General features: G+C 34.9%; 1 protein-coding gene across 1 annotated transcript in view; it reads left to right on the forward strand.

Annotated features, from left to right (window-relative positions):
• Nucleotides 1–22,629, forward strand: part of ITGB8 (integrin subunit beta 8) — an 80,076-nt gene extending 57,447 nt beyond the window's left edge. Inside the window, exons 7-14 of the mRNA XM_008533494.2 lie at nt 181–276; nt 3,674–3,763; nt 6,325–6,459; nt 9,191–9,596; nt 11,949–12,174; nt 13,779–13,885; nt 16,891–17,054; nt 17,150–22,629. Of these exons, the coding sequence (XP_008531716.1) occupies nt 181–276; nt 3,674–3,763; nt 6,325–6,459; nt 9,191–9,596; nt 11,949–12,174; nt 13,779–13,885; nt 16,891–17,054; nt 17,150–17,272 (1,347 nt within the window). The 3' untranslated portion in view covers nt 17,273–22,629. The remainder of the gene's footprint in view (nt 1–180; nt 277–3,673; nt 3,764–6,324; nt 6,460–9,190; nt 9,597–11,948; nt 12,175–13,778; nt 13,886–16,890; nt 17,055–17,149) is intronic.
• The last annotated feature ends 3,450 nt before the right edge of the window (nt 22,630–26,079 follow it).

The following is a 26,079-nucleotide window of genomic DNA, read 5'->3' on the forward strand; positions in this document are numbered from 1 at the left end:
TAATACATTGTTCTTGATCTTATTTTTTAAAAGAATTTAAATGCCTCTAGTTAAAACCATAATCCTTCCCAACAGTACATTTTTGTCAGTCATATGGTTTTCTTCATAATAGATGTTTGGATATGTGTGGAATTGAGCCACTAAATTTCACTCCCTTCTTTATGTCATTATCCATTCCAGGAACATCCCTCACTAGGCCAACTTTCAGAAAAGTTAATAGACAACAACATTAACGTCATATTTGCAGTTCAAGGAAAACAGTTTCATTGGTATAAGGTATGTTAATTCCCAAAATATAAAAATTAAAATGTTTGCATTGGTAGTTGAAATTAGAATACTTCTTTGAACCCCAGGTAAAGATTCTTGAGTTATTGTACTTTTTACAATCTAAATTTAATACTGTATTAACTAATATATACTACGTGTTGTCTTAAGTTAGCATTTAAGTATAAATTCTATCTATGTTTGGAACACTTAAAACCAAGGGTGAGCACTGATACTTAGAGTGATACTGACTGCAACAATATGGAGAAGACTTTAGTCAGGTGAAAAGTTGTTCACACTCCAACTACGCCTTTCATATTCAGAGACCTACATATATTCTGGTCCATGGGCACATCCTTGTAATAGATTACGTTGAGGAATATCAGCTTAATTTTCAATAGCACATAGCTAGATTTGGTGTAGGTCATCTAATAAAGGAACAGAAGAGCCAAGGAAGCAGTTGACCCAGTCAAAGTCTTCCTCCATAAGAATACATCTTAGTTTTGTCCAGAATCCTTCTGGCCAGGTGAGATCCACAAGCAGAATGGATATTTGGCATCTCTGTTACTCTGGCAGTGTCATGGAACCCACTCCCCCCAACTCCACATTGAACTGTTCTTCTGTGATGCTGTTATAGCTTTTTTTTTGAGGAAGATTAGCCCTGAGCTAACATGTGCTGCCAATCCTCCTCTTTTTTCTGAGGAAGACTGGCACTGAGCTAACATCTGTGCCCATCTTCCTCTACTTTATATGTGGGATGCCTACCACAGCATGGCTTGCCAAGCAGTGCCATGTCCGCACCCAGGATCGGAACCGGCGAACCCTGGGCCGCCAAAGCGGAACGTGCAAACTTAACTGTTGCACCACGAGGCCGGCCCCTGCTATAGCTTTATTTCAGTCTTTTAGATTCTTTCTTCCAGGAAACTCTCTTTTCTATAAAGAAAAGATGATGCTCTGATACCCTAATTTTCACTGCACATGTCTGATCAGGTTGTCTTCTTCATCTCTTCATTGTATTTGCTTCTTCCTTCCACTCCTAATGTCTTTTACTTATTTTTTAATGCTTCAAAGAGACTACGTTTTCTTTCAGCTTCAACAAATACTTGAACCCATTTGCATTTGCTACAAAGCTGGTGTTCCCTCTACCAGTTTCTCTAATACCCAACTGCCATATTTATCATCCAAAAGCACTACTTTAATCATCCTACTTCTTCCCTTAGAAATCTTTAGTGAAACTTTATTTAATTCCCTGTTTTCCCAAATTTTATACCATGGAACCCCTTTTTAATGTAACAGCTGTTAATATCCACAGAAGTAGGGCTCTGGCCCCAATTAAATCCCCAAACCACTTTATTAACAACAGTAACAGTTTCCACTTATTGAGTACTTACTATTGTCAGGCACTGAATTTATTAATATTGACTCATTTAATACTCTGAACAACTCATAACAATGTGGGCAGTATTACTAATATGCCCATTTGTAAAGATGAGGAAATACATTTAGGGAGGTTATATACTTGCCCAAACTTCCCTAATAGCCTAAATCCTGTGTTCTTAACCTCTAATCTTAATAGTTGAATTTCAAATTATTGTTCAGCTTTTTACTGCTTTTGCCTCGTCTATCTCTGCTATTTATTATTTCTTGACAGTCTTATTGGTTCTAGTAGTTTCTCCCTACTCCTTTAAAAAAATGTCCAATGACTGATAAACCATAAAACCAGGTTTATTATTAATTGAATTGTGTGCAGAGTAAGAATCAACAGGCTCTGAAAGCTTGAGAAGCTCTGCTGTAAGTCCTGTGTTTGCCCTTACAGTCACCTACTTTGGCTGCCCAGAGATAGTTTTATCAATAACCTCTGTCAGGGTTGTAACAAATTCCTAGCCCATCTCCCGAATCCATCATCCACCTGGCTGCAGGATCTATTTAAATCACAAGTGTGACCACAGCACTCCCTAGAGTAAAATATTCCAGTGGTTCCCTCTAATTTAGGGGATCAAGTCTTTAGCGTGGCCTAAGAGACCATCTGGTCCCCACTTGCCTCTCTGGCCTCATCCCTCACTATTCTCTGCCTTACACTTGTCCCTCCAGCCATTCTTCTAATTCTCCTGTGCACGCACTCACCGGATTCTTTCTTTCCTCTGTTCTTCCTTGTGCCTTTGCTCTTGCTACCTATCCCCCATGCCTGGAAGCCCTTCTCCCTCCTTACTTGGCTAACTCTTACTCATCCTTTAAGACACAGCTCATGAGTCACCTCCTCCAGGAAATAGTCTCTGACAACCTTCCCCAGCCCTCAAATGCTTGCTGAGTATCCCTCTCATTAAGTTATTATACCTCTATTGCTTCATGTGTACATTGTTTTTTGAAATTTTCATTTATATACCTGTGAGATCCTTAAGATGGCAACTGTATGGCCTAGCAATTTAGCATCTCCAAAGTGATACACAGTAGGTGCTCAATAATGGTTTAGATGAATGGATTTTAAAAATCTACAAGTGATATATTTTCACTGTTATCTAAGATACCAAATTGTTAGTGTCTAGGTAGTGGCTGGCATACAGAGAAACTTAATGATACTTGTGAATGGGAAAATGAGCGTATAAATGGATTTCAAGACTTCTCATAATCTAATTCCTATAAATATGCACCTTTCACGCCAGTCAGACTGGTTTCCTCTCTCTTCTTACTTCATCTACAAGTCAGGTAAACCTTTAAGCCTTTGCTAATTCTCATTTTCTCAATAGGAATACCTAGAATCTTCTCCATAATTATTAAGTACCATCCATCAAGAACACCTGCTCCCTGAAGCGTCCACTTGTAACTATGATTTTTTGCTCTGGTTTGGGTCAACATGTCCTAAAGGTTGTGCCATGGAACAGTAGTTCTGTAAAATATTTATATATGTTACAGAAAAAAGAGTTTTGTAACTAAAGAAATGTTGAGAAATACTGCATTAAATAATGCTAAATTATTTCTGAATTGCAGGACTTCTCTGAATCTTTCATTTTCAAGTGAGCATTTTGAGTCTCTAAGTGGAAGAAATCATATGCAGAACTTCCCAAACTTATTCACCCTCACAATCCTTTTCAAGTTTAAAATCTCTTAGGACTATGTTCCATGGAAGATACTTTGGGAAATACTGGTCTGTACTTTGATTAGGTTTTTAGGTCAGCATGTTAATTGGTGCACGAACACACTCTCATGCACATACACATTCACACACTACCATATCACATGTCTATGTTTTGGCTGGCCTACTTGGTTGCTTACATTTTTCTTTTGTCTTACAGGTTTTGAGTAATGAAATGGCTCACCTTCCACTGATAACTACAAGAATTTTTAATATTTGGTGATTGCTAAACCATTGTATACTATCGTCATTAAGTAAATGTACTGGTATATTTTCTAGGACCTTCTACCCCTCTTGCCTGGCACAATTGCTGGTGAAATAGAATCAAAGGCTGCAAACCTCAATAATTTGGTAGTAGAAGCCTATCAGGTATGTATATATTATACACAATTTTTTCAAATAAACTTTTAACCCCAATTTCTGTGGCAAGGTACAAAGTAGTGCCCTATCATCTTGAGAAGAGTGGTGGAAAGAACATTAGATTAGAAATTCAGAAGCTGAGTTTAGCTCTAGCTCTACCACTAACTAGCCATGGAACCTTGTGAAAGTCAGTTCAGCTCTCTGTGCCTCACTGTGTTTCACTGGTAGTAAGTAAACTCAAGTTGGGCTAGAGGCTATCTAAATTTCCTTCCAAATCAAATGTTCAGTGAGTCACCAAATCATAGTTATAGAATACACTTTATTACCAAGAAATTTCACAATTTCCTATGTCGTAAAGATAAAGTAAGAAATCCACACTGTTATTTAAAGCAGCAACATGTCAGGGAAAATGAACTATTTGGGATATAGAGATTACCAAGAGGACTCTGTCGAGGTCTCCTAGATCAATCACATCATTGTTCAATCAGTTATTTTAGCAGTTTTATCAAACTAATTTGATTAAAAGAATCACCTGAAGAGATAGACTGTTTTATTGAGTTGGCAGTTGTATGCCGTCCTGTCTATGAAGAGTGGGTGCCAAATGCGAAGATTTAAAGAAACATCTGCTCTTTCATTCCTGGATGGAATAGTCTCTGTTAAGATATTGTAATAATAATGACTTTTATTTTAATACCCTAAGAGCCAGTTACTTTTTATCCATGAGCTCATTTAATCTTCACAACTAACCAATAAGGCAGGTGTTAGTATTCCCATTGTGTATTTGTAGAACTTTAAAGAACTTGAGCAAGTTACCCAAATGTCAAATAGCTTACAAGCAGAAGCAGGATCAGAACCTGGGAATTCCTTAACTCCAGGGTCTTCCTCCTATATGATATCACCTGTTTGTCTTTTTTTTTTTAACATAGTGTCCAAAGATATGCTTTATTCTACCTTGAGTTTATCGACCATTGATCAAGTCTCACTTCCCAAAATTCTCTGATACCCTTCCTGACACAGTAGAGTTGAATAGCAGAAATAGTAGCCCAAGCATTGTAAACCTCAAGCTTCTCTTATTTTCTCCATGTAGCATTTGACTTCAACTCAGGTACAAAAGGGAAAGTCAGGACATGGGCTAGAAAATGAAGGATTTGTTTAAACTTTCTTCTTTTAAAAGGAAAATAAATCTTGTGAGTTTTTTTTTTTTTTTGCCAAGGAATTGTTCTGTCTGAAAACTATGTTGGATGAATGTTAGGAAGAGCATCTTTAATTATATTTCTTTCTCACTGTTAAAAAAGAATATTATGACTGGAGGGACTTCTTATCAATAAAAATCAAATGCGGGTACAATTCATTCCCATCTGTAGTTTGTTCCCAAGAATAATGAAAATAAGGAAGGAGCTCTCTGGGAGATAAAACATGTGGCTGACATAGTCTTACCTAATCCAAATAAAATTTACTAATTTGAGGAAGTATCTTGTTCTAAAGATTTACTACCATAATACCATGATCAGTTATTAATCAGTAAGCACAACTCTCTTTATCAATAATACAGTTGAAGAAGAGAAATTACTCACTTAAAGAATTATAAGCCATTAGAAATTATTTTTTTTCTCTATACCCTGCTATTCACTCTCTTTCCTTAGGTACATACTTCATCTTTTCCCTTTCCTTTTGTTTACAAGTATAAATTAAGGAGTTTTGTCTGTGGTAGACTCTTAGTTTTATGAGATAAAATACAGACAGATCTACAGTATATCTTTAATGTAGCCAAAACTTTTGGAACTCAGAGATTGTGATGGAAAAGATTAGTCCATGCATGATACATGATAGACATTACATAGATGCTTTTTGAATGATTGTATAAATGAGTGAATAAATGAGTGCATCGTTTTCTGCTTAGCAAAGGGCCCCATTTTAGCATTAAGCATTGGAACAAATTTGATTGATACAAGTGAACCCCAGGGACTTGGCAAAAATCCTAGGCCATTCTTTGAGAATTGACAGATCCATATCTGGCAAGTAATTCTTATGCCTACAATATAGACATGGCCTCCCAAAAATTTACGTTTCAATTCTGTATCAATAAGGCATTTTAGCTTTTGTGATAGTCTAAAGTGTTTGAAACTGAAACATTTCTTTAACAGCTGTAAATGTCAGAAGGATGTTTCAGATTTTTAGCTAAGATTTACCTTCTGTGATGATATATGTGTTCTCAATGTTTTATTTAAATTTCATCACAAAATATAAATATTATTGGATTAAAAATGATTATTTTTGTAACACAGGCTAAGTGAGAAATAGCTTTGAAGTGATCAAAACCATAGTCATAGAAATATGCGAAAAAATAGAGCAATTTAAATGCAGGTAGTCCAGTCCTTCAGTATTTCTTATGTATTTCAAATATAATTGGGTCATTATGTGGAAACACCGTTCTTATTGATACTTTTTATAAACAGACCCTTTGATTTAGTTAAAAATTAAATCTAGAATGGTTTAATAAGCCTGACTCTGTTTAGTTGCTTACATTTGAAACTGCTATCGTATACAATTAAAAAATGATGTCTCTGTAGAAACTCATTTCAGAAGTGAAAGTTCAGGTGGAAAACCAGGCAAAAGGCATCTATTTTAACATTACTGCCATCTGCCCAGATGGGACCAGAAAGCCAGGCACAGACGGATGTGGAAATGTGACAAGCAATGACGAGGTATGTGGGTGTGCGTTTTTCCCATTTAACATAAACTAAGTTCTTCAGCATGCTTTCCCACAGAAAATTAAACCATTCTGAAAAACTTTACTTGCTACTGACTCCAATGATCTTGTTTACACTTCGATGTAATTTTTATTGTCTCTTTGCAAAGTCCCTACTTGTTTTTATCTCCATTGACTGTTCTCTCAAACTCTCAAGTTAAAATAAATAGATATATATTACATTAAATACTTAATAATAACTTTAAACTTAGGCGTCACAGAATATATATTAGGAAATCGCATCTCATCAAACAAGTAGTGTCTATACTTATGATGATGATACTTTCTTTTTGGTTTCAAATCTGAAAATTCTCAAAGTAAATGTGAAATTGAAGGTAATAAGCCACAGAATAGAATGGAAGTGATGGAGCAGTTGATAAAACTAACAATTCCAAAATCTTTCACTTTGTGATCGTCCCAATACACTCACAATGATCTAGGAGGAGGTAAGGAAATGTGTTAAGAACAATAAAAAAGAAGGGTCAACATTTAACTAAAAAGGATGAAATATGGAAAAGAGAGGCCCAGATTATAGCAGTGTCAGGAAATAGGACCAGAGAAGATAGGGATTCTCCCAGGATCGGCACAATAGAAAGTAAACACACAGAAATATGCTTTGAAAGGGAATTCTTGTTGGATGAAGTGATTTTCAGTGAGTCACTTACCTCTTGATGCATCAGTTGCCTCATTTTTAAATGAATAACTTGGACTCGAATATTTCTAATCCCTCTTCCTTCTATCTCTAAGGTTCTATGATGTAATTATTATTTCAATGTCATGCTATAGGGAGGAAGAAGAAGAAGAGCTATTGAAAGCGATAAAAGGTCCTAAGATTCTAAGACTGAATAAAAGAGACTCTTTCTTTCTGTTTAGTTAGAATAGTTTTTCCTTCTTGGGAAGTTTAGAATTTCTGCAGGTAGTATAGTTGCTCCAACAAGCTTTTATTTGAAATTAATTATTGCTAGTTTCTAATTCTGTAGGCTCCTCCATAATCACTCCTTAGATTTTGTTCAAAAGACATAATATAGCAGTTAACAAAATACCTATTTGATTTCCATTAAATATAGAGAAAACTTGGTGCTAGCAAAAGATAGCACTAAGTTACTTTCAGAGAAAGGCTTACCCTCTTGGAAGTTTTTCCTATCAAAATTGGTCTTGGCAGAATCGCTTTTCTTACTTCTTACATTTTTTTTCTTTCTCTTTATCCACATCTCTTCTTTCCCCTCACTTTCAACCAAGTAGTATAAATAGTTTGACTCTCAGGAAGAGTCATATGACCTCTGAATTACATAAATCCAAAGTGTTGCTCTACTATTAATATTGGTAGTGACCACATTATTCTGTACATCTGTTAATCCTTAACATTCTTAAAGACAAAAAACATTTCAAGTACACCACCAGCTGTATTGATTTTAACATTATGACACTGATTTTAATTCCTAATGCATATATATAATATATAAGCCTGAATTTAGATCTTTCATATCATTGTGTGTATGTGTGTTTGTGTATGTGTGTGTATGTATATGTATTTGTGCAAAGCTTTTTGGTTGGGATGGAGATATATATCTATATAGACAGAGATTCATATATATATATATGAACAGATATATATGGATAGATATGTTATGAATAGACACATTCTAAGAATATGTCTATTAATAGTTTATGAATGGAATACATGAATAGAATAGAATATATATATTCCATATATATATATCTCCATCTCTCTCTCTATATATCTATATGAATCTCTCTATAGATCGATAGAGATTTAGATATCCCCATTCCAACCAAAAACCCTGGCACAAATTATTTTCAAATTGTAATGGATCTCAGTCTAACATGGAAAAAGCATTAACCTTTTTATTTCCAAAGTACCTGAAGATCGTAAGGTGTGTTAACAAATATAAAGACACAAACCAATTGTGTTGTGCAAAAAGAAAAAAATAGAGAAAAAGGAAAAATTTGGCAGGAGAAAGGAATTCTGTTGTTTCATGAGGGAAACCAATTCCTGCCAGCCCAGATCCTTAGCTCTGGGCTAACATCTTCACGGAGACAAACATGTGACCTTGTATTGAGATCTTGAGATCCAAGAGTCAGAGTCCTAAATCTTTTTCCATTGAGTAACATGAGAGAAAGCCTCATGTTTTCTTCCAACACCATGTATAAACTAAAATTTAATTCTGAAATTTTACTTGGGCCCCTAGAAAATAAGAACAAAATAAAAATTGCTCATTTGAACATCTCATCTCAGGGTTTTAAACCTTTAGTTTATTTGGTCTATCACTAATGCAAAATATTCAGTAACCCCATATTTTAAGGGCTGAGTCCAAAAAATGGTCTATTCTCTCTTAAGTTTGTGAAGAAATCAATTGAAGACATAAATTAATCATCAGAATTGGAGTAGACATTTCAAATAGGCTTAAACCCATGTCCACTTAATGGTACAATGTAGGCAAGCAGCAGTCATTGCATCCTTTTAACTCTCTAGCTCATTAATTAGGAAACAAATGAAACTTTAAAAGGATGTTATGTCTATGTATGAAAGAGAGTGCATATGTAATTTATAAATATTAATTTCTATAAGAGTATATTATTGATTCAAAATATAATTAACAGATATAATACTGGTAATAAAAATAATCAAGACATATGAATATATTTTCTTTCTCTCTCAAATTAAGGTTCTTTTCAATGTAACAGTTACAATGAAAAAATGTGATGTCACAGAAGGAAAAAGCTATGCAATAATCAAACCTATTGGTTTCAATGAAACCACTAAAATTCATATACACAGAAACTGCAGCTGTCAGTGTGATGACAGCAGAGGATCTAAAAGGAAGTGTGTAGATGAAACTTTTCTAGATGCCAAGTGTTTCCAGTGTGATGAGAATAAATGTCACTTTGATGAAGATCAATTTCCTTCTGAGAGTTGCAAGTCACACAAGGATCAACCTGTTTGCAGCGGTCGAGGAGTCTGTATTTGTGGGAAATGTTTATGTCACAAAATTAAGCTTGGAAAAGTGTATGGAAAATACTGTGAAAAGGATGACTTTTCTTGTCCATACCACCAGGGAAATCTGTGTGCGGGTGAGTATAAATATATACATGAAGTTTTTACTAGTCATTATTAAACTACCATATATGTTAAAGTATCTTTAAATCACATCTTTATAATTACCAACCCTGAATCTAGATTTAATATTTAAAATTTCAAAGTCTGTGAAATTAGAGCATGGCAACAGACTTATAACACATGATTCTGATATTTATATTTTAAATTATTTTGTACAGGAAATACTTAAAAATAAAAACCAAAAGTTAATTGTTATTCTCTAGTATGCCTTGACCTTGTAAAGATATATACCAGAAAAGGAAATTACTGATGATGTCTGACAAGTTTTCTATAATCGGGGTGTTCTTCTAGAATGATCTGATCCATTCTCATCAGTGGTCACTCCCTCCAGTTTGCTCAGATAGTGAGCTATAAAAATATACTTTTCATTCTTTGGAAAATTCTTAATGCATTATTATAGAGGGTATTGTAAATCTGTAGCAATTTAAACATCTCCAGTTTATTTTTAGAACAATGCCAGCAACGGAATTGTCAAAGACAGCATTCTTCAAGAAAATACTGGTTTCATAAGTAATTGAAAAGATTAATTCCAGAAGCTACATGCAGACCAAACTTAAAAATGAAATAATTTAAAATAAAATATCAAAAGTATTTTTTAGCTAATTTAGTTTATTGCCACCTAGAGGTTAGATTCCAGAAAATCTATGCAACATTTGAAAACACAAAATAATTGTTTTTAAATGAATTATCTTTTATATGACAGTGTGCTAAATCCACTTATTGTTAAAACACTTTTTTAGTGTTTACACTTTGGTAAGCAAATATTAAATTACTGATGAACTGAAATATCTCATTGTCATAAGCATATAGAAAGTAACAAACCTATACAAAATAAATTTTCTATTCTTGTATAAACTAAAAATTTGCCCTATATCATATAAATATGTGATGGAAAATTGCCTTTTTTATTTTATTATATATACAGAATATTTTATATTCTAAACATTTATTCAGGTGTACCAGGTATCATGGATAGAACAAATTATAGATGACTTTAGAACAAACCAGCAATTATCTGCTAATTTTTTAGACCTAATCCTGTTTGGGATAGGGAAGAAAAATAATTCTGAGATCATTTCCCACAGCTGTCAACCTCTCAAAGAAGTCTGAAATACATTAAGAATCCCAGTCTTTGCTTATAGTAAAAAATCAAAAATCAATGTACTGACCCTTCTATGTCACTGTGGTACTACTGACCCACAGGCAGTTAAGAATCTGCTTTGAATTATTTATGTGTAAGTTATAAGTGCAAACTGTAGGCTGACAAGCATTTTCTTCACTAGTCTCCTTTGAGAATAAAAACACATGTTCACAGATCAGCCGGCTAGGATTAGGCGTGCAGCCTACATACCGGGAATGACGTCTGGCCGGCATTTGTTTGGCCTGGACCTCATTAGTTTTTCACTTAGCAAACTAAGCTAATCCAACAGTAGACTCTATGGAACAGTTACCCTGTAAGGTACTCCACAATAAAGGGAGGGAGGGAAGAAGTCAGGAATTGAGGAAAGGAAGGAAGGGTGGGGTGGGGAGGGAAGGGGAGGTCTGTGTCCAAATGAGCTTGAGAAACACTATATAACCCTGTAAAATGTACCCCCTCATAAGCATATTAAATTTTGGAGACTTCCTGCAATCTAAAATCCATTTAATTACACATAAACAGTGTTTTTCCTCAACTTATTTGTCTGCATAAATGCCCCCAATCCCAACACACAGCTCACACCATAATTTAGGACATGCCCCACTACTGTTAAATAATGTGCTGAAGACGTGAAAGGACTAGTTCAACTTTCCCGGGGATCTTATCTTTAAACATGGAACTAACAGAACTGAAGCACTAGAAGGGTCTGCCTCACAGACCTTCAAAGTTATGCCAGGCCCTTAGCAGTAACAAGAGACTAAGAATAAATTATGGAAGCTGTTAATCAAAGACCCCTGCTTTTCAGATTTCAAGTCAGACAATTAACATTACTTCAGCCTTATAGCTTCTTTATAATTGTGTACTTTTAATTTAAAACTGAATGTACAGTGACCTTCAAGTAGTAGGGCGGCAACTGCAGCAGGGCAGACTTCCCAACTGTCAGCACAATAGATTAGCACTGGGAGATGATCTATAATAGAACAACTTTGATAGGAGATGCTCCTAAGGCCTGGAATTGTGTATGTCAGACAAGTAGAAAATGATGCTGTTTCTACTCACTTTGACTGTCAGTGTGTTTCCATGGAGATAGGAGGGGAATTCATGTTTGGGAACACTTCACAAAGTTGGTGGCCCCAATAATTTAGGTCCTGGAGTGTCTTTGTTGCAGGGCACGGAGAGTGTGAAGCGGGCAGATGCCAGTGCTTCAGTGGCTGGGAAGGGGATCGGTGCCAGTGCCCATCAGCATCAGCCCAGCACTGTGTCAACCCAAAGGGCCAAGTATGTAGTGGAAGAGGCACATGTGTATGTGGCAAGTGTGAGTGCACCGATCCCAAGAGCATCGGCCGCTTCTGTGAACACTGCCCCACATGTCACACAGCCTGCAATGAAAACTGGTATGTGTTCTCTGACTCCAAAAATACATAAAGCGGTCCTTTGTTATAGCTATGTCCTTCCTTTTTTATTCTGCCTTCCTTATTCTTAGAAGTTGTTGGATCTTCTCCGCCAGATAAATTGCTATCATCACACTAAAAAAGAACTGAATGGGGAATGTGGGAATTAGAAGACTTAGATTCTAATCTTTGGCCACTAGAAAGCTGTGGAAGCATCAGAATTTGTCTAGGCTTTCACTAGATAAAAAGCTAAAGCCTTAGCTTTTTTGAAATAGGATTTGAGTTTTTTTAAAGAATAATATTCAGTGTGCATAAGGGTTCATTGTGGGGTTTTTTCCCCAGCTTTATTGAGATATAATTGACATATAACCTTGTGTAAGTTTAAGGTGTATGACGTGATGATTTAGGGGCTGCCTGCTTCCCAGCTTACTGTTAATTAGCTGTTTAGTTTAGGGCAAGTGGTTGAAGTTCTCTGTGCCTCAGTTTCCTAATATCGAAAGCGAGGATAATAATAATAATACCTTGCTATAGTTCTGTGAAAGAATCAAATTAGATGATTCATATAAAAAAAAAAACCTAAACTTTTGTTCTTGGGGCACAGTCATCATAGAATAAACATTAATTGTTATTATTGTTTTATTTTTATTATTTTAAAGATAAAGAATTATAGTGGCTATAAAGCACTCTAGAAATAAATGATAGCTAAATGAAAAGTGATGAGTTAAATGAAGGTGGCATTATTGTTTTGTGCCAATAATTAATTTTCTAATAACAATTTGAGTCCTGCTCAAAGACCACTACTCTAAACATCACTGTGCCTTCCAATTTGTTTTATTCAAATTTTTTAAGACATCATTTTCTCAGATTGGTAGCTCAAGTAAAATTGTTTAAATTATGCATAGTAATTTATGTAACTCACTTGGAAACACAGCAGTTAAACATAACGATGGAGTTACTTCTAATGAACCCAACTAAATTTGAACTGTGTAGTCATTGCCAAAGTTTTCTGGTAGTATCATAATATTCATCTTTTAAACCATCTATGCATATTTTTTTTTGTAGTGAGAGTATTTTATTCATTTTCTAGGCATTTTCTTCTCAATACAGAAAAATCATTATTTTGATTTTATACATTATTAAAATATTTTAAATGGTTCGAATGTAACTTTGTCATGGCACTAAATTGAGCCAAGATTACAAATAAATGTCATAGCTTTCTTTCCCAGTTTTACAAAGCTGCTGTCTTAAAGTAGTACTCTATTTCGGTATTTTATTTCTTGCAGAAAATACTGCAGGCTACAGCCTATTTATTTATTTATTTATTTATTTATTTTTGAGGAAGATTAGCCCTGAGCTAACTGCTGCCAATCCTCCTTTTTTTTCTGAGGAAGACTGGCCCTGAGCTAACATCCGTGCCCATCTTCCTCTACTTTTTATGTGGGACACCTACCACGGCTTTGCCAAGAGATGCCATGTCCGCACCCAGGATCGGAACCAGTGAACCCCTGGCCGCTGAAGTGGAACGTGCACACTTAACCGCTGTGCCACCAGGCCTGTCTCCAGCCTTTTTAAAGATTCAATGTCTTCACTTTTGTTTCCCCTTACAGGAATTGTGTGCAATGCCTTCACCCTCACAATCTGTCTCAAGCTATACTTGATCGGTGTAAAACCTCATGTGCTCTCATGGAACAGCATTATGTAGACCAAACATCAGGTAAACCAAAGCTTAATAATCAAAGCACTGAAGAGTATCTGTGGAGACTCTTGTTCCCCCAAAGCGCCCAGAATCAACCATCCTAAAGAAAGGACTAACTGCTTCAGTGTTTTCAATCTCCCAGAGATGGTACTCTATAAAACCAGCTGAGTATATTCGCCATGCTTTGGCTGACTTGTTAGATCTCCCATCTTAACTACACAGCTAAATTTCCATGCTGTGTACCTCTGTAGAAGCACACCACAGATTTTCTAGAGAGGCCTCAGTGAGCCAAGAGTAAGAATTTCCTGTTTAGAGTCCCTTTCACCCTTAGAGACAAGATCTGAGGAGCCATAATTATCCTTTATAACCCAAACTTTCTTCCAGTTATAACCGTCCTCATGTCAAACCATTGTTGACTTTCAAGCTTCAGGTAAAGACAAAAAATTCTGAGTAGCAATGATCTGCTTTTGCAAAATACATAACTTCAAAAGGGCCATTCTTTCCTGGTACTTTTCATTCTGATATAAACATAATTTAGGGGTGAATTGTAATAAAGGTATGGCACTTTTAGTCTGAAGACCTTGGCTTAAGGCATGCCCTTTCACACCAGTAGCTAAGAAATATCAGCTCTCTTACAAAATTTCTCTAAGCCTGTTTCCTCATCTGTAAAATGGAGGTAATACCAACCTCAAAGAATTGTGTGAAATTAAATGAGCCAGTGAACATGAAAGAAGCATGTAAATTAAAATATGACATAAACATGAGAGAAACATGTGAGAGCTGTACCCAAAGATCATTTTTACACAAAAGTTCGTTAGAACCCAAAAGCCAGCACCCCTCTTTGCTCAGATAAAGCTGTTAAACGACACGTGAATTAGAAGTGAAGCTTGAAATTATGTCTTCACTGAAGACATGCCTACTGCTGCTATTATTTTCAGTCTCTCCTCCAACTTGTAAGAATAATTCTAGCTCTTAGAGAGATCGCACAGAATAACTTTCTCCAGAGTTTTGTTTCCTTCTTCCCTCTCATCCACACTGTTCTTAGCCCATAATGAATTTGGCTCTGAAAAGAGCCCATGTGCTGCCAGCTGGGGCTGCAGAAATCACTCCAGAAAGCCAAGTGCCTTTTCTAATAAATAGAGCCCTTACTGTCAGCATGTCATTTATTATGTTAAGTAAACAAACCTACTCTGACCTAAGCATGGTTACAAAAAGTATTCCCCTTAAAGCTCGCAGCTTGCTTGACCTAAACTCAGAAAAGATTCATGGCCAGGGCTAAATGTTTGGCTATCCAAAATGACATTTAAAAGTAATGCACACAGATTTGAGCCCTGAAAATGTCCTCTACCCTAACCCATTAGAAATATTTCTAAAATGTATCAGTAGCTAGGGGGCTCCCCTGCCCTTCCCAACTATTGTGCAAGGAGAGGGAAAGGGCATTTGTTAGCCACCTCTATTATCTATCCACTCAATCACACTTAAAGGGTGTTCTTTTGGTCTTCCTGGCTAAGCTCCTACTGGGCAAGAAGCCAGTAAGTGGGACCAAGCCATGCTCCCCCTTTGAGGATCTGCCTTAGCTGATTGAGTAGTTCTAAGTCAGCCAAGGGAAATGACAGTCTGTCAGAAGGAAAGGCGTGCATGTGATGAACTTGAAGGTTGCCGTGGAAGACCCCAAGGGCGCCACCTTTGACTAGAGCATCTTGGATTCTCTCTGTGTGTGAGACCTGTAACAAAGGGAGACCTGCACTAGCGTTTGGTGCTTCTATTCCAATTAGCAGTATTCCAGCCTCCCTTTAGTCTTTCTTTCAAGGAACCTTATGACTGACCAAAAGAAAACTGGGCTCTAAGTCTTCCCATTTGGAGAGGAGCCCTTGCCCTTGTTACTGAGTTCTTGGCTTATTCAAGAGCATGCTTGGTCATCCCTGGGAATTCAGACATAAATCACCCATGATTATGTGATCGCTCTTCTAAGCCTTGGCAGATCTCCTCCTGAAAGGCCCTCTCAGGGAGACCTTCAGACATTTAGGTGAAGCCCCCAAAGTCTGGAGAATGGGCAGAAAACATGCACCTTTAGGCCAGAAGGTAATTTTGTGAGTCTGGGGAAGCTGGTGGGTTCTGTGGAATATTTACATATTGTGCAACCATGTTCCTCTTGGATTAGGGTAATACCTCTGGCAGCCACAGAGCCTGTAGACTTTCCAGCTAGAATTTGCCAAAGGTCTGGAGCTAAAACAGAGATCTAGAATGCCTCCTCTCTTAACACAGTATTTCCTTTTCTAGCTAGTAATTATTTGTTCTTGAAAAAATACACAGTGGAATTTTTTAAAGCAAAATAGGATAGATTTGGTTAACAGACAAGTGAAAAATAAATTAATAAAAATTGAGGAAAGAGATTTGCATACTGTCCCGAATTGGACACTCTTGTTCCCTGGAGAAGCTATGTGTAACAATAACGAAAACTTGTACTGCCATTTCAAAGGAAATATTTATTTGTCTATTAAAGTAGTAGTGATTTTAGCTTCTGCAGATGTTTACTTTATTTTCCATTACTGATGTGCAACAAACGAAGAGCAAGCATAATAAGAGAAACATATGCTAATATGCAGAGCTGTTAAATAATTTTTTAAATCCTATCTTCCACTTAGAGATCAACAGCATGCATCACAAACAGTCCCTCTCTCTGTCATTGATAAAATTATACTTGGCTAAGGGATTTGGACACATTCCAGTTAATACAATTAAAGAATTGAGCTGCAAAGAAATCATTTTATTGAATACCTTAATTGTGGCTATTCTCCAAAGGAGAGTTTTCTGTTGAAAATATTTTAGTAATAAACGTGTAATAAAAATTAGAGAGTTTATTTTTAGAGTCAACAGTAATGGCAGTCCTCTGTTTTGAAAACGTAGATTTGCAGATATCTCTGGTCCTATTCAATGAGATAGTGAACGTTGTTTACTTGTTAGAATTCTTTGATTTACTCATTTCAGTTTTTAAATCCATTTATTTGTTTGCTTCATTGCAGAATGTTTCTCTAGCCCAAGCTACTTGAGAATATTTTTCATCATCTTCATAGTTACATTCTTGATTGGGTTGCTTAAAGTCCTTATCATTAGACAGGTGATACTACAATGGAATAGTAATAAAATTAAGTCCTCAGCAGATTACAGAGTGTCAGCCTCAAAAAAGGTCAGTGAATTCTAAAAAAGAATTACTATCAATATGTCATTGTCTACTTCCAATATGTAGGCCCTTATTGATGGTAATATTTCTTCTCCATCAAGGACAAGTTGATTCTGCAAAGTGTTTGCACAAGAGCAGTAACTTACCGACGTGAGAAACCTGAAGAAATAAAAATGGATATCAGCAAATTAAATGCTCATGAAACGTTCAGGTGCAACTTTTAAAAGATAAAAAGTACTTTATAGGAAACTGAACTTTTAGTATTGCTCCTAAAAATTATAATTTTAGAAGTCACAGGAGGAGACAAATTGTTCCAGATCATGCTGATTGCTGGTTGTCCACTCAAATGAAGACTGACAAGCATCCTCATCACCATGTGACTCATATCGCTGCTGAATTTTTCAGAGAAAAATGTGTCTTACTACTGTTTGAGACTAGTGTCATTGTAGCACTTTACTGTAATATATAACTTATTTAGATCAGCATAGAATGTAGATCATCTGAAGAGCACTGATTACACTTTACAGGTACCTACTATTCCTATGCTTCCCAGAGAGAGACAAGGCTGTGAGATAGTTTCGGCATTGTGTCACTACAAGGGTATAATAAACCCTGCACTGAACATTTGGATGAAAAAAATAATAATGCAGTTATACTAATGTTGCCAAACACTTAAACAATTGGCAGTGAACAGACAAGAACAGCTAAACGAATAATGGCTAGTGTTTCACTCATTCAAGAGGTGAACAGATAAAATGTTAATCTTGAGGGATATTGCTTTTGAAACTGTGTAGTTTGATGCATGTGTGTTTATGTTTTCTTCTTTTTACAAGATGGATACTAATTCCAACATTCTCTCCTCTTTGCCTTTATATTTTGGTTTTCTTTCTTACAGGATAAGTTTATATATGTCATAGATGACTGGATTAAATAAGTGCTAAGTTACTACTGCCATAAAAACCTGATAATACAATGTCACTTTATTAGAATACTGGCTTTAAAAGCTGAATATTTAATAAGGGACACTGTAAAGTAACATCAAAATCTGAACAGCTTCGTTGTTTGCAGATGTAGAGTTTTATATCTTCTTATCTGGTAAACTGGATAGATTCTTCACCACTTCATTTATCTAATCATCAGGTTGAAATTCACAAGATATTTAGAAACTCTGCCTCAAACAAAGTGCCACAGTTTTTAATGATTTTTCTTAGATATTTACTCCAAGCTGATATTAGCATTTCTTACATTAAAAGCTATATTATTTTTGCCCTTCAATAAAGCCTAAGGACGTTCTTTCCCTGAATCACCTCAACTCCACTCACCAGAATTCTAAAAGTATACAATTGGAGGAAGATAGACAATATCTTAGAAATAAGCTAATTCACCCTTTTAGTCAGTCAGGGAACCGAGGCTCAGAAAGTTTAAATGATTTCTCAAAAACCACCCAAGTGATTAAGCGGCAGCATTTGAAGAGAACTTCTATCTTCTTACCAGGTCAGTGTTCATTGCACAATATCATGCTACCTCTTAAATCTTTAAAATGTTCAATTGGCAAGTATTTTTAAATGTGTTTTACTCAAGTCTTAAGTATATGGGCATGAGAAAATTACAAAGCAAAGCAGAAAAGAGTAATTCAAACTGAAATGTCCATGATTGGCTTCCAGTCTTTCCTGCTAATTAGCTTCCGAGAGACTTCAGCATGGCCTAACTTCAGGGAAACCCAGTCATACCATAGCCTGTGTGAACAGTGCCCCCTGGAGTTGTGTGGTGTTCAGCCCAAGAGCTTGATACTACAGAGGCCATGAACATTTAACTTCCCCAATGGAAACTTCTTCACAATTACCATATCCCTATAGACATACTCAGTCTGATTTTATTGACTAGAAGCCCAACAGTCCTGTGTGCAGTACAGAGCTTTGCCTATGATAAAAAAAGGAATTTATTTAAAACATCTTTTTATAATTATCTTCTCAGATTTGTTGTCTTCCAGCACTTGAGTTGATCAAATTACTAGATATTTGCATTTCAATGAAAACTAACCCCCACTCCATATTCTACCATAAAGAGGATTTAAAAACATATAATAAGTTGTTCTGGAGCCAACAAACACAGCAGCTCCATTAGCCGTCCCCTACAGAGAAGCAATTATGACGCTAAGTTGAACTGTATTTCCTTCCCCAAATGAGAGATTGGGGACATTAATATAATTCAGTATGGTGACTCACTTGTGTAAAATACTTTTAATCACCAAGGATAATTTAAAAATCATATTTTTTGGCTTGCCTGTCACATACAGCATCCTTTTTTAAAGGAAAATAAATGGTAGACAGCCCCTCAAAAGGGAAAAGTAAAAAATATCCATTCATTAAAATGTTGACATTTTAAAAAGTGAACATTACAATGTTCATAAACTAATTTCCATGTGGTATGAATTATCCAAAAGAGCATAATAAAACGAAACCCTTAAAAATCAAGGATTTATATTTTTACACTCTGACTAGTTTGCACTAATTGATAACAGACCAAGGCTGTTATCTTAGCAAGGGACAAACTTCCTGATAGGCAGTTCAATGCTAGATGATGATTGCAGTTATGTTTGTGATGTCTTGTTCTTTCTTTTTTTACTTAAAGGTCTAATTCTTAAACATTTTAGAGCTTATATTTTACTTGAATAATTGATATTTTCCTGTATAATGGCTTGTGAGAAGAGAATTAATGTTTGACTAGCTAGAATTAATTAAAAGGTAAGGGAGAACAGGGTATTCTTAGATTAAATAATTTATGTAAATAGAACCTATTTTCAACTAATATGACCACAGGAGCCTTTTGAGATTCACTGATATTAAACACAAGTAAAGAAATTTTAAATAGTTAACAAAGTTAAGAACTTGAACACTTTTTGGTACGACAGTATTTCTGTGCCCTAAAGTATTGTAATGATTTAGAAATGTGCCATATATACACTACAATATAACTCCATGCATTTTATTTCTCTGGGGACATCTTTACACTGCAGTGTACATGGATTTACAAGCATTTTGATATCTTTTTTGGAAATTTATTAATATTTATGAAGTCATAGGTATTCTCTGCAAGACTCAAAAATTCACTAAAAATCTTACTATGTTCTAAATGTTCAATTTAGCTTTGGTTTATAAAGATTAAAAAAGTCTAAAGTTAAACAGAATAGATTTCTCTGGAGACAAATTTTTTAAAACTCAAAATTAGTGGATACATCAGATGTAAGACTTCACTAAAGAATAAATTCCAAGTATTTTTAAAATATATACTTAATCTTCATTGAAGATATTCATATGTAATGACAACAGGCATCCATGAGACACTGAAATATGATTATGATAGACTCTGAAAATTTTTCTCCATAGAATTATATTCCTCCTGGTACCTGGCATAGTAAATGAGACTCAGTGGCTTTTCCTTCCTTTCTTTACTCTTTTTTCCACTCACTTCTCCTAAGAGATTGCCCTAAAACTTCAAGCTCAAAAATCCTAATTGTGAAAAATAAATGTAATGATATAATGAAGTTCTTCATTTTCAAACATCTCAATGATTTTAAAACTCATTTGATTCTATGCACCTGAAGAAAGACAGACTCATTAAAAACTAAGAATTTTAAATTTTTACAACTGTTTGAGCTTTTCACTTTTAAAGGATTTGAGATCTATATATTTTAATAAAAGTATCAAGTGAAATATAGCTACTTGAGAGTTCAATCATGTGCATATTGTATTGTTCTATTTACTCTTAACATTTAAGTTAGAACTATCCTTATCTATAGTGAACTTAAGAACTCCATTTCATGCAATTTAAACTGATATATATTTTCAAAGAAACTAGCGTTCTTTCAGATCACTTCCCTTTTCTTTTATAATTCCTCTATGGCAAATTTATTATGGGTAATTGATTATACATATTTATATATCATTGATTCTAAGACATCCACTTTTTCAATTTAATATCTCTGAAATTGTGATGTATCTTGCAATCGTTGGCATCTTAGATGCAGTGTTTAAGGTTGTGCTTGAGTAAATATTACACTAATTCATCTTTAACTAAATGTTCAAGGGTATAGGGACATTCCTTTTCTTATAAATATTTGAGAACCCATATGTGATAACATAGGAAGCCAATTTTCAGTATAACTGAATCACATGCAACTCAAAGTGGAGACTCACCGTCTGACTTCAGCTCAGATCCTGCAGACCTTTAGGTTGTAAAAGCTCTTTCAACCTCTCGTTTATACTTCATGCTAGGTTTCTCCCAGTTTCATTAACAAATTTTTATTCTTTCTATTCCTTTCTAAGGAATACTTTCATATGATCATCTCATTTTCACACAGAATGAACTGGAAAAATATTACATGAAACCATCATAATTAGATTTTGCAGCATCTTGTATGTCTTCTGTCAATGACAGGAGAAAAATATGATACAACCAATCAGTGCTGTGGGAAAAATACTTGCCTTTCTAGTCCTCCTATTTTTTTAATTCTTCTTTACCATTTCTGTTCTTTTGTTTGATTTTTTCCTTGGCTCTGATAAATTTACCTTCAAGCCCATGTAATGACTGTCATAAAACTGCATATTTAAGTTATTTGAATTATATGAAACAATTGTTTAGCTATCTTGGCAGCTGTTAACGAAATACCTGAGAGTAATAACACTACTCCTTTATCTACCTGGAATACTTTCCCATATAAAATTTATCTTTGTAAACTAACTCTATTAATCAGGTTTCTAATCTCTACAACCTACTTCAGTTAAAATTATCTTATCCAACAATAGTTTAAAAAAAAAACACTGCAGTCATCAAGGATGGAAAATGTGTGTGTCGTGTAAAGAACTTTTGCTAACTTTACACTGTACCATGGATAAATGTGATTTTGATAAGTATTTTACACAATGACAAGTATGGTACATAGATTTTATTAAGAATATTGAATATAAAATATTTTAATTCTAAATTATAAGAAAATATAAATTTGCACATATTAATATAGTAATTCATTTTGTGTATATTTAACGTAACTTTAAAACTATTTTGCATTTACTAGCTACTTCATTTAAATTTTTTAAACCTCTATAAAAAAATTTTAGAAATGTTTTTAAATTATCAATAATATAACCTTATTTGTTTCATTTAACAAGTCTTGTTTTTGTAAAAAGAATTAATATAGAATATTTTTAAATTAAAATATTTGAATACAAAGTAGCTCTAAAAAGGAAACAAATTCTCATTAAACAAGTTTCTTATTATTTCTGGCTTTGAATTATACATAAAGTTAAGTCGCCTTAAATGACACAGAAAATTGGGGAATATGATAACTTTACATAATATACTATGAACCTGTTCATATAATTCTGATTGACTACTAACTTCTGTTTTATGTATTTATTAAAGAGCTGACACTGTAGTTTGTTGTGAGATGTTTATTTTTCTAACAGAGCTTATAACAGTTATGACAAGGCATTTAATTAATGCATCATTGTGTTTAAAAGTAGGTGTTAACCGATATGAAATTTTATGTTTTAAAATAAAAATGTAAAGATCTAAGAATGAACAGAATGCTTCTTTATTTACCATTGTGTGCTGCATGACCCTCAGAGCTGTAAGACAACAGCACACGTCACACAAGGAACTGTAATAACATCCATATTTTGTCACTGGTAAAGGACATTACATAATTCCAAAAAGCTACTACTTCTAGAAAATTGTAGGGCCAATGGTAAAGACGTGGGGCTATCCTAATTGCTGTATTTCCCTTTCAACAGCTGCCCAATGGTGGAAGCAGAAGGAATATCTTAATTACAAAGAACTGAAAACTTAGCTAAAAGATAAATCAGGCTTTTTCTACCAGCCAGAGACTTCTACCATCACCTTGATACAAATATATCATGTTGAGAGTCATATTTAAACAACCGAAATTTATGAAATACTCTTGTGTTGCAGTTTTTCTTTATTTAACTGAGGGAGAAAGTAAAGTAGGTGAGGGGACACATTAAAAGTTTAAGACATGTAGAAAGATTCCCTGTCTTTAAGGAGTTTTAATAGTTTGAAGGAAAAGTTATGTGTAGCACAACTATAGATAGAAGGGTTGCACTGTTGTGGTTTTTTTGGTGAGGAAGATTGGCCCTTGGCTAACATCTTTGCCAATCTTTCTCTTTTTGCTTGAGGAAGATTGTCGCTCAGCTGACATCTGTGCCAATTTTCCTCTATTTTCTATGTGGGATGCTGCCACAGCACCACAGCATCCAAATCAGAGAACCCTGGGCTGCCGAAGGTGAACATGAAAATTTAACCACTACACCACCAGGCCGGCCCACAAGGCTTTTACTTTTGAAAATTCATCCCAGTTGGGTTTGGGCTATATCTTTCAGGCTCAGAACCCTGATTTTGTTATGAGTGTCATTTGGCCCCATTCTTCCCTTCCCCCTTTAGTAATAGGACCTACCCCCTGAGTTTCAGCAGAGCACACACCTGAGACTACTCAGACTCCTTTGTAGCTAAATGTGGTTACAGGACTATGTTAGCCAATGGGATGGGAGAGGAAGTGATATGTACAACCGCAGGTCTCACTTCCTCTTTCCCTCTGTTTGTTGTCTGGGACAACTGGAGCATCTGTCTTGGAAAAGGAAACCCTGTGCTGAAATGGTTAGAGCTTCCCCCTCAGCTACTGGCTGCTCACCTCAAGACTGATCCCTGGTAGAGAAACAATCCTTTTAGCTAAACCACAGCATTTGATGTTGTAGCAGATAATCTGTACTTTAACTAATGATGTATTCTTTATATAATTTGTCTCACTGACTCCTCAGCAATACTAAATACCATTTCCCTCAATTTTTTTCAAATAAGGAAATCAAAGCACAGAGAGGTTAAGAACCTTGTATAAATGTATACAGCTAGTAAGTGGCCAAGGCAGGATTCATACCCAAATCTGTTTTTCTCTCCATAATTGACTGGTGATATGTTTCATGAGGTTAGATTTTACTAGTTTAACTAGTTTTAGTAGTTTAACTACATCCCCATACCCCAAAAAGCAGGTATAACAAATAAAGTTGAGGAGCTGATACATGTGCATACATACTACACAGGAAGACGTGAACAGACCTTAAAAATGAAAAACAAAATACTAAGTGCACTCAGATACTGCAGTTAGACTAGACCAGGTCCATGGAGGATAGCATTTGGCCCTAAGCCTTGGAGGAAAGGTGAGTGTCACATGTGGAAAGGTGAGGTCAGGGAGAGTTAGGGAAATGGTAAAGCAGAAAAGAGCGGGGGTTCCATCAAACATTGAAATCTTGTTGAGATGCAGTATTGGACAATGAAAGGCAATAATCTACAGGTCCCAGGTTATGGAGAGCTTGATTTACAGGCTAAGCTGTTTGAACTTTGGTTACCAGGAAAAAGCAAGTCCTGAAGTTTCTTCACAGAAAAGTGATATTATTGGAATTATACATGGTTTGGCATATATTTACATAAACTAAATATAATTTTTAATTAAACATTAATTTTATACCCTCTAATACTAAATGTAAATACTATTTAATACTATTAAATGCTATTTAATACTAAATTTGAATTTCAAGTAAATTTTTAATATACAAAAGCAGAAAAAATTCAACTTCCTAATTGCTATCACTTTCACACGTAGGCATATTTTCATTTTATTTTTCTAGGTACTTAATAACTTTTATTGTGCAGATAATACACATTTATTAGAAAACATCCAAAAACAAGTAGACATTAAAATTAAATCTTACTCCAATCCAACCACCCAGAGTGGACCATTGCCATATACCTATTTGTAGCTAAGAAAGAAATATGCTATAAATTGTCTAGTATAAAGATATTTTTGTTTTGTCTTTTTAAAGATTGGCACCTGAGCAAACAACTGTTGCCAATCTTCCTTTTTTTTTTCTTTCTGCTTTTTCTCCCCAAGTTCCCCCAGTATATAGTTGTATATTTTAGTTGTGGGTCCTTCTAGTTGTGAGGATATTTTTTTCCTCAAAAATACTTCAAACATCTTTCCATGTCAAGATTTAAACATTGTTTTAATAGGTAGATTTTATCCCATCTATGAATGTGCCACAATAATAGCTCTTATATTCATTGAGAAAAAGAATGAGCAGGATATACTATCAAATAAAAACACTGGTTAACAAATTCAGTATTCAACAAGAGGAGATTGGTTAAATACATTGTTTCTGAATGGGAGAGATTTGCATATTTACAAGGGCAGAGGAGAAGGAGGGAAATAGAGAGAAATATTTATGTTGGGAAGGTTTGGATTGGTCTAAGCTATAATAGGGGAGGTGTTTCAAACTGTGATAAACAGGAGTAAGTGAAATGAGCTTAGAGAATTTTCATGAGGAAGTAAAGATCTACACAAAAGCACAAGGGAAGGGAATATGAGCTACTGCTGCAAGGAAGATTTGAGAGAATTTAGGACTGGCTAGACCCGGGTGATAAGGAAAGAAGTTAGTTGAAGAGAATTCTAATGCCAAGTCTGAAAGCACTACAGATTTCTCTCCAAATGGGATAAAATTTCCAATCTGGTCTCACAAACTACATTGTTCTTGACAATCCATGACTTTTAGACTAAATTCTAACTTCATCAAAATATTTGGCCACACAAAACTAAAGCTGTGAATTTTTAAACCATGTCAATGATCATGTTTTCAATATTATCAAAATAAACCTAACTGCAAGATAGGCAGCATCTCCTTTTAATCTAGTTATTTATATATGAATATTTTGATTATAATTAGAAGCAGTGGTGGGCTGCATGAGAAAAACAATGACATGTTGGATTTCAACTTGGCAATCCTTTAGCACTGATTTGGACCAGTGCATTATTTAGTACTTAGGGCTCTATGCTGTTTAGACTTCTTCCAGTGAATTGGTTTAAGGTCTAAAAAAATTCTCAGACTATAGTGGTAAGATGAAAACTCTTTCTTTATTGGGCTTTGTCATACTGTATGCTATTTTTCCATTGTTATGACTATAAAAT

Source organism: Equus przewalskii, chromosome 4 (genome assembly GCF_037783145.1).
Source record: "Equus przewalskii isolate Varuska chromosome 4, EquPr2, whole genome shotgun sequence".
NCBI classification, from domain to species: domain Eukaryota; kingdom Metazoa; phylum Chordata; class Mammalia; order Perissodactyla; family Equidae; genus Equus; species Equus przewalskii.